Here is a 13,034-nt window from a genome sequence, read left to right on the forward strand (position 1 = left end):
GGATCTATATGCTGTTACCTTACAGCAGTAAGGTAAGGGGACATCCTTACTTACCCTAAAAGGATCACTGGATACCCATTTTCCTCTCACTCCATATTGCGGACCTACACTTGCACTTTTGCTTTCTTGGACTTTTGAAATTTTACTTATATTTTTTGCTAATATTTTTCAAACTCTGTTGATGGACTGTTTATCACCAGTATAGGAGTGTCACTTAGCACAGTTACCTGGAATTTTTTTTGCACCATTACTTATAGTGTATTTCATCACATTAAGAGGAACCTGTGTAGTTATATGATTTGCACCATTACTGTTATTGTTCACTGATCATTTATATTTATTTTTATGCTGATGCCATTTGGGCTATATTGCTCCTCATTTCAATTACACCTACTTTCATTCCCCTCCCCCACCTGTTTATTCACTTATCCATTCACCACTGATTAGCGCAGCACTACCCTCCCCATTTTCAATTGCTTATGGTTTGATACACCTTCCAGTGCCGCTGCTGTACCTCCACTTCTCATCACTTTCATTTCCCCTCCCCCTTTCTTCCCCTCTCTGTTTCCCCTCCTTTGATAAGCGCGGTAATATCCATTTTTCCACAGTATCAAAGAAACATCTAAACAAATGCGGCACACAGTGTATCATAGCATGGAGGAGCCAGGCTGTTCCCAGTGCCGAGTGAGCACGTGGAAGGCCCGGGCAAAGGAGATATATCAAAATGGAGTCAAATAAAGCAAAGAAAACAATAAAAATCATATAACATATATACATAAGAGCGGAAGCTAAACAGTCTGCAGAAACACTGGACCAGCGGTGCAGCTCCAACACAGTGCCGATCACCCAACATGGGTGGGCAGAGGCTGGCCAGGGAAACCTAAGGTGGGTAACAGTGTGTATATATGGCGGGGGAGCCATGTCGTTGATGGGGTCGGGGGGGACGACCAAGCTGAAAAGCGCACAGTTATGCAGGGGGGGTTGATGTAACCCAGCGACTCTGGTTGTAGGTACAGGTGAGCCGCCAGAGACCAGTAGAAGCAAAGGGGGAGAAGGGGGGGAACACCAAACACAAGGAGGGGACCAGCAGTGTCAGACAGCCCCGGGGCTGTGGTGTAACTTCCATCTGGGCACAACGGAGGGCGTACAAACAAAAAAAAAAGGGGGGGGATATCCTTGCACCAGGGTCAACTCACGGTTCTGCAGGGGGCCATAGAGGCGGAGGATGTCCATGGGGGAGAGGATCACGGAGATGACGGGTCAGCAGACAGTGACAACAAAAATGGCGGGGATCCCGGCCGGGATCAGCGGTTCAAGTCATGATGCATGGTAGAGATGAGGGAAAGTTGCCGGGGAATTAAGCAAGGGGAGGGGGGGGGAAAGGGAAGAGGAGAGATGGACATCGTTCAGCCTCGCGGGTACAGGATGGGAAAAGGCCCCTCCGACTGCCCGTACAAGGTGGGGATCAACGGGGACCCTGGTGCCGAAGCAGATAACTTACGGTTCCGGAGGTGTGCCTGGGATGCAGGATAGCCAGGGAGCGGGGGTCGTCTGTTGCTGCGCGGCGGAGGCTGATAAGGGAGGCGGGTGCTAGGCCTGAGCCCAGCCGGGGGCTCCGTGCTGTTCGAGCCAGGTCAGGACTGCCTGCGGGTCTTCAAAAAACTGGACCTTGCCCTCACATACCACGCGAAGCCTCGCGGGAAAAAGCATCGCATAGGGAAGGTGCCGGGCGCGGAGTTGACGCTTGGCCTCGGTGAAGCGCGCTCTCTTCTTCTGGACTTCGGCCGAGAAGTCCGGATACACCGCCACCCGCACGTTGCCAATGGGGATGTTGCCCTTCTCGCGGGTGAGCCGGAGAATCGCATCACGATCACGGTAGTTTAGAAATTTCGCGATGAAGGTCCGCGGCGGGGCTCCAGCTGGAGGAGGCTTTGCGGCGAGGCGGTGGGCGCGCTCCACGACGAATGTCGAGGAGAAGGCCTCTCGTCCAAAGGTCCTGGCCAGAAGGTTCTCGAGGAATGTAGGGGGGTCGGCACCCTCCGATCGCTCAGGTATGCCCACAAAGCGGAGGTTACATCTCCTAAGACGGTTCTCCATATCGTCTTGCTTGGACAAGACGGCATTGAGCTGGTATTGTAGCTGCTCCGTGGTGACCTGGAGGGGGTGCAGGCCTTCCTCCACCTGGTCGACCCGGCGCTCCGTTTCAGACACCCGGTCACGCAGCTTTTGGATGTCTTGACGGATCAGGGAGACGTCAATCTTCACCTCCTCGATTCTGGATGTGAGGGTCGTTTGGCACAGGGCAATTGCCTCCAGGACTCTGGCTGTGTCTCCCGAGGCCTGGGACTCCTCCGCACGTGGCGAGTCAGCGCCATCTTCCCCGTCCGTGTCGTTCCCGTCTTGACGGAGGTGAGCAAGTTTGGCAAGGGCTCCGGATCTCTTAGGAGGGGACATGGGTGTGTACCAGCAGGTAGGTCGTCTGGGGAGTGCAGGTAAGTTGTAATAAGGAAAAGATTCCCCCAGGATCGGTCAAAAGGATAGGTCTCCGGCGGAGCTCTCACTCTGCACGTCCTGCTACATGCAGCTCCAGACCACGCCCCAAGAAATTTGATTTTAATGTTTTTTTTTGGCAGAAAATAAAAACATATTTTTTTTTCTCAATTTTCTGTTTATATCATAAAATATAAAAAAAACAGTGGTTATCAAATACCACCAAAAAAAGCTGCATTTGTGTGAAATAAAAAATTAAATTTGCGTAGTGTTGTATGTCCGCAAAATTGCCAGTTAAAGTAGCCCAGTAGCAAAAAAAAAGCTCTTGACATAAGGGGGTAAAATCTTCTGGAGGTCAAGTGGCTAGGGAGCGCCAGAATATCAACATTGAATAGTGTTTTCAACATATTGTAAACTTGGGTCCATAGAGTATGGAAAATTGGGCAACACCACCATACACATGAGTACTTCATATTTACCTGGTATTTTCAGCAGGTGCTGAGCTGCATGTGATAAAAGTAGCTTTCCTGCAGCCCGATCACCACTTGTACAGTGAAAAAGACCTGAATACTTGGCAGATGAGATAACAGAGACTGTGGAGTCATGCACCACTCCCCCTGCTCTTCTAGCAGAGACAGCACAACTTTTGTTGTTCAATTTCCTTTGGATTTACCTACAACTATGTAGTGCAAGGGCCTGCCTGATTGAATATAATTTGTAAGTGTTTAGGTTTGACTTCATATTATTTGGTTTTGGTAAATCTAAAGGAAAGTTGTACAAGAAAATTGTATAAAAGTTGTATTGTGTGTAGCCAGCTTAGTTAGTTACTTAAAGGGAGCCTCGAAACATTATAAAACCCAACATTCTTTTGTATATGGAGTATCATGGCTGTACCCTGTATTACATGTTTGATGATGTCACCAGCTGTCAGTAATATTGACTATTAATGATATAACTTATAATTATTTACTTAATAGTAAAATATTTGTAAGTCTAAAGCTGGATACACACTATACCATTTTCAGTAGATATTTTCCTTTAGATTTACCAAAACCATATAATATGGGGTCAAACCTAAAAACTTTGAATTTTTTTATGCAATAAGGCAGGCCCTTGCACTACATGGTTTTGGTAAATCTACAACAAAAGTTGTATAGTGTGTATGGGGGCTAAGAATCTATACTAAAGGGGATACCTATCTAGTTTTCATTTTTTTTTTTTTATTATTTGCAGTTTCTATACCTAGGTATGGAAAACATATGTGTACTTTAGATGCATTTTACCTTTTATTTTAATGCTTTAAAATCTAAGTTCTATGAAGTTCTTGTACTTTCATCTATTGTCCCTATGTATGGCAATATCTGGTTGTGGGTTTGACATATAAAATTACAGCCATTCTCTATGTAGAAAACTGGCATGATTGTTACTATTATTTATAGTTTTTTAAAGCCAGCCAGGCTTGGACATTGAGAGAGTGAGATGGATAATAATGGGTCAATTTGACCAAATACTTAGGTGGCCAAATTATACAGTGTAAAGCAACTTGACCTCTTATGATGTTAAGATCAGACATATTTGTTTTCATTTTGCTAGGACCTGTTTGTACAGACATACCATAATGAATATAACATGGTCTACTACTAACTACAATAGGAAAGTTAGGCTCCAAATACGTTTTTAATGTACATGTGTATGTGGTTCATAGTATTTGCCCAGCTCTGTTTTGTGCTTATAGATTAATTCTTCTGAACAGTTTTACCAGATTGCCAGATAATACAGTATTCGTTTTAAGAAGAAGAAAGCAGGTTATGATGGGACATCAATCTCTTAGATACAGCAGATAGCGAAGGCAGCTTTAAATCTGGTGACCCTGGTGACAATCAGAGATTCCTACACTTTGATGGGATCTCCTCGTACTTCTTAAAGTAGAAGCCCATATTAAAACTAAAATCCCTGCATCTACAAATATCCACGAACACTAACCCTAACCTATCTAACCCTGTAAAGAAGAAATCAATATACATAACTTTTCTGCAGCCGATCCAACCCGATCCCACGCTGAGCTGTCAGCAGCGGCTTCTCTGTAGAGGCGGGTGCAGAGGACACGTCTGACAACAGAAGCCACTTAGTAAGTCTATGGGTGATGTCACTTACCATTCATTAGACAGCCGTTGTCGACTGTGTCCTCTGCAGAGCTTCTGCCACTGGAGACTGGATTGGCTTAAGAAAAGGTATGTGTACTGATTTCTTCTTTACAGGCCTAGATAGTTTAGTCTTAGAATGTGGATGTCTGTAGATGCAGGGATTTTAGTTTTAGGGTGTACTTACACTTTAATTTGGCTATAGGGCAGGTAGTGAAAATAAATCTCCCCGATGGGGCACAAATGGCAAAAACAAAACTGCCGGGGGGTTATAACTTTCCCTACCCTGTCCAAAATGAGAAAAAAAAGTTTTGCCTTTTAGTTCTACTTTAAAGTGAGTTGAGGGCTTTTATGGTATAGATGTGGCTTTGGATATCTATTGTGTGAATTTTTTTTTAGAAGCTACTGTAGAAATATGATTTGCCTTTCTGCAGAATGCTATATTATGTTTCTAGGTGCACAACCATGTATCTGTCTAATTTGTATTAATAGTGTCACCTTTTTAACTCTGTCATTTTTCATCTGCAGTAGAATTCCCAACACCAAAGACAGAACTTGTGCAGAAGTTTCATGTGCAGTATGTTGGCATGCTGCCATGCGGTAGACCAACAGGTAAATAACAAGTGTATAAGCTAATTGAATTGTATAGAACTTTACAAAGTGATCAAATCTAAATTTCATGCCACCTCCCTACATCCCCCTATACTAACCTTACCAGCAATACTTTGCTGCTGCTGCTGCTGCTTCTTCTTCTTCCTCCTCCTACGCCAGTACTAAAATGACTGTTGTCTTGGTAGCATTGACTTCTCTTCCCCGATCATGGGACAGTGAAAAAATGAAAAAGGTCAAAAGATTAGTGTCTTTGTAAGCCTAACCTCCTACCCGGGCAAACAAATTTACCTTTTAATTGAATGGAAAGCTAGTACTGATGAACAGCAAATATAAGGCAAGTGAGAGAAATTTGCTTTTCCTTTTTTTTTATTTGTTGTATTTGATTGCTTCTGTTTTACCTGATTAAATGTAATCTGTCTCGATTTTGAACTTCCAGCCAAAGAGTAGATACTTTGGGACATGAGATGGTTGCTATAATCTCTAATAGTCAGAAAGGCTTCTTTATGACACTCTGGGGGTTATTTACTAAAGACAAAAAGACTGTTGACTTTGTAAAGTGCAGTTGCTCCAGAGTTTAGCAAATGTGAAGCTCTGCTGACTGCCATCATCCAAACATTTGCAAGCAAAAATGCTGTTTCTTTTTTTCATTTTCTTTGCATGCGATTGAGTATTCTTTGCAAAGTGAAGCTTTACCTCATGTACTAATCTCTGGAGAAACTACACTTGCCCTTGTTAAATCAACCACTGTGTCTTCTTTAGTTTCATGTTGTTACTGGCCTGACATACAATAGCTCTGTCTCAAGAGAATGCTCTTGCTAGCCAAAGAGATTGAGAAATGGAATTCGGCAGGGTTTGAACTCCAGGAAGTTAGAGAAAGTAAATAACCAATAGAAAAAGAAAAGGTGTATTCGCTGGGCCAATATAGATGTTGTGAACTGCTGCAACCCGATGATCTGAATACTAGACTCCTAAAAATGTGTATAAACATGGTGTGCTGTTCCTTTAATATATATGAAATAAGATGAGTGCAAACACCAATATGATTTCAAAATATGAATAGTGAACAAAAATAACAATTAATTCATATAATATATAGCATATAAGTATATAGCAATCAACAATATGCTTAAAATAAAACAAAATCAAAGTCCATAAAATTAATTGATGTGATAAATATATATATAAGTGTGTGAAGCAAATTCCAAAATGTGCCAAATGAATAAATGGCTCAGTGCACCTAAAAAAAAAGTCCACTTTATAATTGTGCTCCAGTGCTCCAAACATGCTCCTTTAAAAAAAAAAAAGACAGCCTCTTACCAGATAACATGGATCACTATTACAGAGAGCAGACAAGCCTGTTTGCAATCTTCACAAAGGAAGCCCCCAATGATCGGGAGTAGTTGTAATGCTCTCGCTGCTGGGAATGGAGTCAAACATCTCTGGTTTCCAGGTACAGGTATGTAAATGAAAGCAGGGAGGGACAAGTTTTATTAAAAAAAAAAAAAAAACTTTAAAATTACACTTACAGTGAGGCTGAATATGAAAAGCAGTATGAACAATTGGAGGGCCATGGTGTCACCCAAGCTCTGGGCGCAATAACGTCACATGTATGCTCTGGCCGATGTGTTTCTCCAAAAACTGATTCTTCTGGGATTGGAGGATCCATCATTGAGGCTTCCTTTGTGAAGATAGCACACAGGCTTGTCTTGTCTCTGTAACTGAGATCTATGTTATCTGGTAAGAGGCTGTCTTTTTTTCAAAAGGAGCACGTTTGGAGCACTGGAGCACAATTATAAAGTGGATGTTTTTTAGGAGCATGGAACACTTTTGGACCTTGTTTCATATATATATATATCACATGTAACTATGTAACATCAATTGGTTTTATGAACTATGATTTATTTTAAGCATATTGCTGTATACTTATATGCTATTTATCTTTTAATTCATTTTTATTTTTGTTCACTTTTCATATTTTGGAGTCATATTGGTATTTGCACTTATCTTATTTCATATAATTTAAAGGAACAGTGCGCCATTTTTATACACTGAGTAAAGAACCAGTAACAATGTAAAGTTAAACCAGATAAGGATGCAGAAGAAACTTTTCTGACTAATAAAGGAATAGTAGGCACCTTGCGATGTAAAGTTCTCTTATTCACAGTTAACCAATAAATGTTGTTGCTTGGTTATAGATGAAAAATAGTGCCCTTTGCTTTTCTTTTTTAAGGGATGGATATTGTCAATGATGTCATTGAAGGGCTTGTCGAACAATCAGACAAAGAAGAATGGGTTCCAGTTATTATGAACGTAGCTGATGCTACTGTAACAGTTATTAAAGAACAGGTCAGTAGCTAAATTATATATTTTACATATATGTTGTGTGGAGTGTATTATCAGCTCTATTATCAATTCTAAGATGTAATGAAATGTGCAGTAACCCATAGCAACAAGTCACATTTCACTAAAGGATGTTATTTTGGTACGGCTGTATAGTACAATCTACAATATTTTTCATTGTTAGTGCACATGGATAAGATGGAAAAAAAATAAATTTCTCCCCTGTTGTCAGGAAAGTGAGGAAGGCTTATAGCGGAGTTCCGCCGAAAAAAAAGAATTAAAAATCAGCAGCTACAAATATTGTAGCTGCTGACTTTTAAAATAAGGACACTTACCTGTCCAGGGTGCCCACGATGTCGTCACCCGAAGTCGACCCGTCTCTCGGGTGGAGGTGCCACCTTATTCGGTAAGGGAGTCAGTAAGTGAAGCCTTGCAGCTTCACAGCCTGGTTCCCTACTGTGCATGCGGGAGTCGCGCTCAGCGTCCTAACCGGTCCCTGCTAACTTCTGGGACCTGTGTATCTCCCAGAAGACAGCGGGGGGAGGGGTCGGATATGGCGTAGATCGCCACAGATTTTGTGGAGATCTATCGCCGAAAGTTGGAGCAAATGCCTGTATCTGCTTTCCCCTGAAAGGTGCCAAATGTGACACCGGAAGGGGGAGAAACATGATAACTAAAAGTTCCATATTTTGTTTTGAATTCTGCTTTAAGCAAGGATCAGATGAATTTTGATCTGTCTATGGCCGTTCCTGAGGAATGTATCTAATGATCGACTTTTCATGAACGGGCTTGTTGAAAAAAATGTATTCAGTCAGTGCTGCGACCAAGGAGGAGTCCCTGCTGTCAAAATTCAATAACACAATGGGCAGCAGCCAAACCGACTCCCAATCAGTGCTCTCAGACAATGGTAGAGATCGCTAATCGGAGTGTTCTGGGGAAGGGGGGGTTGTCCCCCTGGTCATCCCCTTATCAGAACACAACAGCTCAGCAGGGGAGATTGCTGTACTAACCTTGCATGGTTAGTACAGTGTCTCCGACCAAAGCTGACAGCTAAAAACTGTAGCGTGTACTAGGCTTAAAGCGATAGAAAACCGCAGGTTTTTTTTTTTAACCTGTAAGGGAAAAGGTATAATGAGCTAGAATGCACTGCATACTAGCTCATTATGAAATACTTATCTTAGAACGAGGCTTTGGTAGATGGTCTCGCCGAGGGAGCGGACATTTTCCCTCTTCTGGGTTTATCTTAGCTCCGGCGCTGTGAGTGGCCAGAGCCGCGATATCGTCACTCCTTCGCATGCGCACGGAGACTTCTCTCCGGCAAGGTCCGGCGTCTGCTGGACTTTCAGCCAGGGGAACTCAGAGCGCATGCAAAGGGATATCTCCTAAACCATACAGGTTTAGGAGATATTCTTTTACCTACAGGTAAGCCTTATTATAGGCTTACCTTTAGGTCAAAGTGAAAAAAAATGGGTATACAACCACTTTAAGCAAGGGCCACATTTTCATGGTAAACCCTAATCGTTTTCAAGATTCTCCAGTCTCTGAGTACAGACCCAGCTGGCACCAGCTTATCAGGGGCAACAATAAGGATTGTTTTCTTTAATTGCCTCCCTGCTTAAGTGCTACCCACATCACACTGTTGCTGGATACAAAATCAATAAGCATGTGTAGTGTCAATGGGTATCCTCATGACCTGTACACACAATTAGGCTTTTGCCCGGCCAGACTCACATCGGAGTAAAAGAGAAAATCTTCTCTATGTAAACTCAGACGGAATTTCTTTGGAATATCCGATGGAAAAAGTCAGTCGGAGTTTTTCCATCGGAAATTCCAATCGTGTGTACGAGGCATTAGAGGTGTCATTTCCAAAATACACTAAAAACAAATGGGAAAAATAAGTATAATTGGCATTAAAGGTTTGCAGACCACTATTACCAGCACTAGTTTTCAACCAACAATGAGACATTATAGTTTTCTCTATACAGTTTATCAACGTGCTAATAAGAATTGAAAATGTGTACCACTTAACCACTTCCAGACCTTAGGTGTTTTTCAGATTTGGTGTTTGCAAGACAAAAACAGTTTTTTCTGCTAGAAAATTACTTAAAACCCCCAAACATTATATATATTTTTTTCTAACACCCTAGAGAATAAAATAGTGGTCATTGCAATACTTTTTGTCACACCGTATTTGCGCAGCGGTCTTACAAGCGCACTTTTTTTGGAAAAAAATCACTTTTTTTGGAAAAAAATCACTTTTTTTGGAAAAAAATCACTTTTTTGAATTAAAAAATAAGACAACAATAAATTTGGCCCAATTTTTTTATATATTGTGAAAGATAATGTTACGCCGAGTAAAATGATACCCAACATGTCATGCTTAAAAATTGCGCCCTCTCGTGGCATGGCGTCAAACTTTTACCCTTAAAAATCTCGATAGGCGACGTTTAAAAAATTCTATAGGTTGCATTTTTTGAGCTACAGAGTAGGTCTCGAGCTAGAATTATTGCTCTCGCTCTAACGATTGCGGCGATACCTCACTTGTGTGATTTGAACACCGTTTTCATATGCGGGCGCTACTCGCGTATGCGTTCGCTTCTGCGCGCAAGCTCGTCGGGACGGGGCGCTTTAAAAAAAATTTTTTTTTGTTTTCTTATTTATTTTTATTTATTTTATTACTTTTTACACTGAAAAAAATAAATAAATTTGATCACTTTTTTCCTATTACAAGGAATGTAAACATCCCTTGTAATAGAAAAAAGCATGACAGGTCCTCTTAAATATTAGATCTAGGGTCAAAAAGACCTCAGATCTCATAATTAGACTAAAATGCAAGAAAAAAAAAAAAAATTTGACACTGTCATTTTTTCAAATGACAAAAAAAAATAATGTTTCTTTAAGAGGCTGGGCGGGACTGACGTTTTGACGTCACTTCCGCCCAGCAGAGCTATGGGGACGGGTGAAGGAGATTTTTCCTTCACTCGCAACCACAGTGAACAGCCGAACGGTCCCGATCTCCTCCTCCGCTACCGACGGCTCCGGTAAGCGACGAAGGGCGCGAGAGAGCGGCGGGAGCAGGGGGGGCCCCGCTCCCGCCACCGATAACGGTGATCTCGCGGCGAATCCGCCGCAAAGACCGCCGTTATCGTGTACAGGACCGTTGGCACTAAAGATAGATACCTCGGTTGTGGCAGCAGCTGCTGCCGTTACCGAGATATCCATCTTTAAAGTGCCGACGTAAATGTACATGAGCGGGTCTGGAAGTGGGTACTAATTTAATATACGGTATGTATTCACAACATCAGGTATTATATGACTGAGTGGTGCTTAATTTGCCCATGTACATGCATGTATTCCTTTAGGTATACTGTAGTTTTGAGTGTAGAAAATACTGTACACTTGCTATATTATGATTGATGTGATTTACTCAGACATTTGTACCTATTGTACTATTAAGTGTGTCTATACAGTGCCTTGAAAAAGTATTCACACCCCTTGAAATGTTCCATATTTTGTCATGTTACAACTAAAAACATATTTTCCAGGGATTTTATGTGATAGACCAACACAAGGTGGCACATAATTGTGAAGTGGAAGGAAGATGATAAATGGTTTTCATTTTTTTTTACAAATAAATATCTGAATAGTGTGGCGTGCATTTGTATTCATGATGCTGTTCACTGAGGCCGCGTACACACGGTCGGACAAAACCGATGAGAATGGACCGAGGTTCAGTTTCATCGGTCCAAACCGACCGTGTGTATAGCCCATCGGTCTGTTGTCCTTCGGTCCAAAATTTTAAAACATGCTTTAAAATCGAACCGATGGACCGCTAACCGATCGGGCCAAACCGATGGTTAGTACACAAAAGTATTGGTTCAAAACCCGCGCATGCTCAGAATCAAGTCGACGCATGCTTTGAAGCATTGTACTTCTGTTTTTTCAGCACGTCCTTTGTTTTACGTCACCGCGTTCTGACCCGATCGGATTTTGAACTGATGGTGTGTACGCCCATCAGACCATCAGGCCACTTCAGCGGTGAACCGATGAAAACGGTCCGTTGGACCATTCTCATCGGATGGACCGGTCGTGTGTACAAGGCCTTAGGTTCTCTAAAAAAACGCTGAGGGCTATGCAGAACAGCTGTATTTATACTGAGATTAAATTACACACAGGTGAACTCGGAGTAAAGGGGGCTGAATACAAATGCACACCACACTTTTCAGATATTTATTTGCAGGGCTTTTTTTTCACAAACAATAGGCGCTGGAACTTAACCACGGCCCAACAAACCCCCCCCCCCCCCTATACACACACCCTTTAAATCACATCAAATAGTGGGTGTGTTCAGTCAAATTTCACAAAAACAGTAGGAGGGTCAGAGCTGTCACTTGTAAACACAGAAACCAAACTTCTGTGTTTACAAGTGATTGTGGTGAGCAGGCACCAAAGGGTCTGAGCCAGAGGTGGTGGAACTGAGTTCCCCCAAGTTCCCCCTGAAAAAAAGCCCTGTTTATTTGTAAAAAAAAATTGAAAACCATTTATAATTTTCCTTCAACTTCACAATTATTTCTCACTTTGTGTTGGTCTATCACATAAATTCCCTATAAGATATGTTTAAGTTTTTGGTTGTAACATGACAATATATGGAAAATTTCAAGGGGTATGAATACTTTTTCAAAGCACTGTATATGATGTATTCAACCTTATTCCAAAGAGTTCTTTAGATGTAGTAGGAGTTCTGCTTTTACCTTCCATGCCCCTCTACCTTTTAACAGGATTGGGTAGAAAGTGTGTATAAATTAAATTAACACCATTTTATGAAACTAGTAGACATGGCTAGAAAGTGTGATTAAACAGAATTTTCTCAGCTGTGCATAGACATGTACAGTACAAATTAATCAGTTTTCTAATCATCTGGAAATCAATATATACAGCTTATACTTTACATGTGAAATTACTCTAAGGCCCCTTTCACACGGACGGATAGAATGGTGCTTTTAGCTGCGGATTTTACCGCAGCTAGAAGCACACAATGCTTTCCTATGACATCATTCACACACTACGGTTACCTGCGGTTTTGTTCCCAGCGGTTTGGTGCGGATAGAAAAAATAGACCTGGATGCGTCCAGCTGCGAAATTCCGCAGCTATCGGCACATAACTGCAGGTAACCGCAGTGCACTGTGTCAGCTGCGTTTGGTATGAAACTTGAGGGGGAACTCCATGCCAAATTTCAAATAAAAAAACGGCATGGGTTTCCCCTACAGGAGCATATCAGGCCCTTGGATCTGCTATGGATTTTAAGGAGACACCATGTACGCCGAAAAACGGCGTGGGATTCCCCCAAAATCCATACCAGACCCGTATCCGAGCAGCAGCCCGGCCGGTCAGGAAAGGAGTGGGGACGAGCGAGCCCCCCCCCTCCTTAACCGTGCCAGGCCGCATGCCCC

The 13,034-nt window shown here is 42.2% G+C and overlaps 1 protein-coding gene across 8 annotated transcripts in view; it reads left to right on the forward strand.

Moving 5' to 3' along the window:
- Positions 1–13,034, forward strand: part of APBB2 (amyloid beta precursor protein binding family B member 2) — a 478,208-nt gene that overhangs the window by 442,458 nt on the left and 22,716 nt on the right. For all 8 annotated transcript variants that reach the window (XM_040335050.1, XM_040335048.1, XM_040335053.1 and 5 more), the window contains 2 exons: positions 5,160–5,243; positions 7,474–7,589. In XM_040335050.1, coding sequence (XP_040190984.1) covers positions 5,160–5,243; positions 7,474–7,589 — 200 coding nt within the window. The remainder of the gene's footprint in view (positions 1–5,159; positions 5,244–7,473; positions 7,590–13,034) is intronic.

The sequence above is a fragment of the Rana temporaria genome, chromosome 1, assembly GCF_905171775.1.
Source record: "Rana temporaria chromosome 1, aRanTem1.1, whole genome shotgun sequence".
NCBI classification, from domain to species: domain Eukaryota; kingdom Metazoa; phylum Chordata; class Amphibia; order Anura; family Ranidae; genus Rana; species Rana temporaria.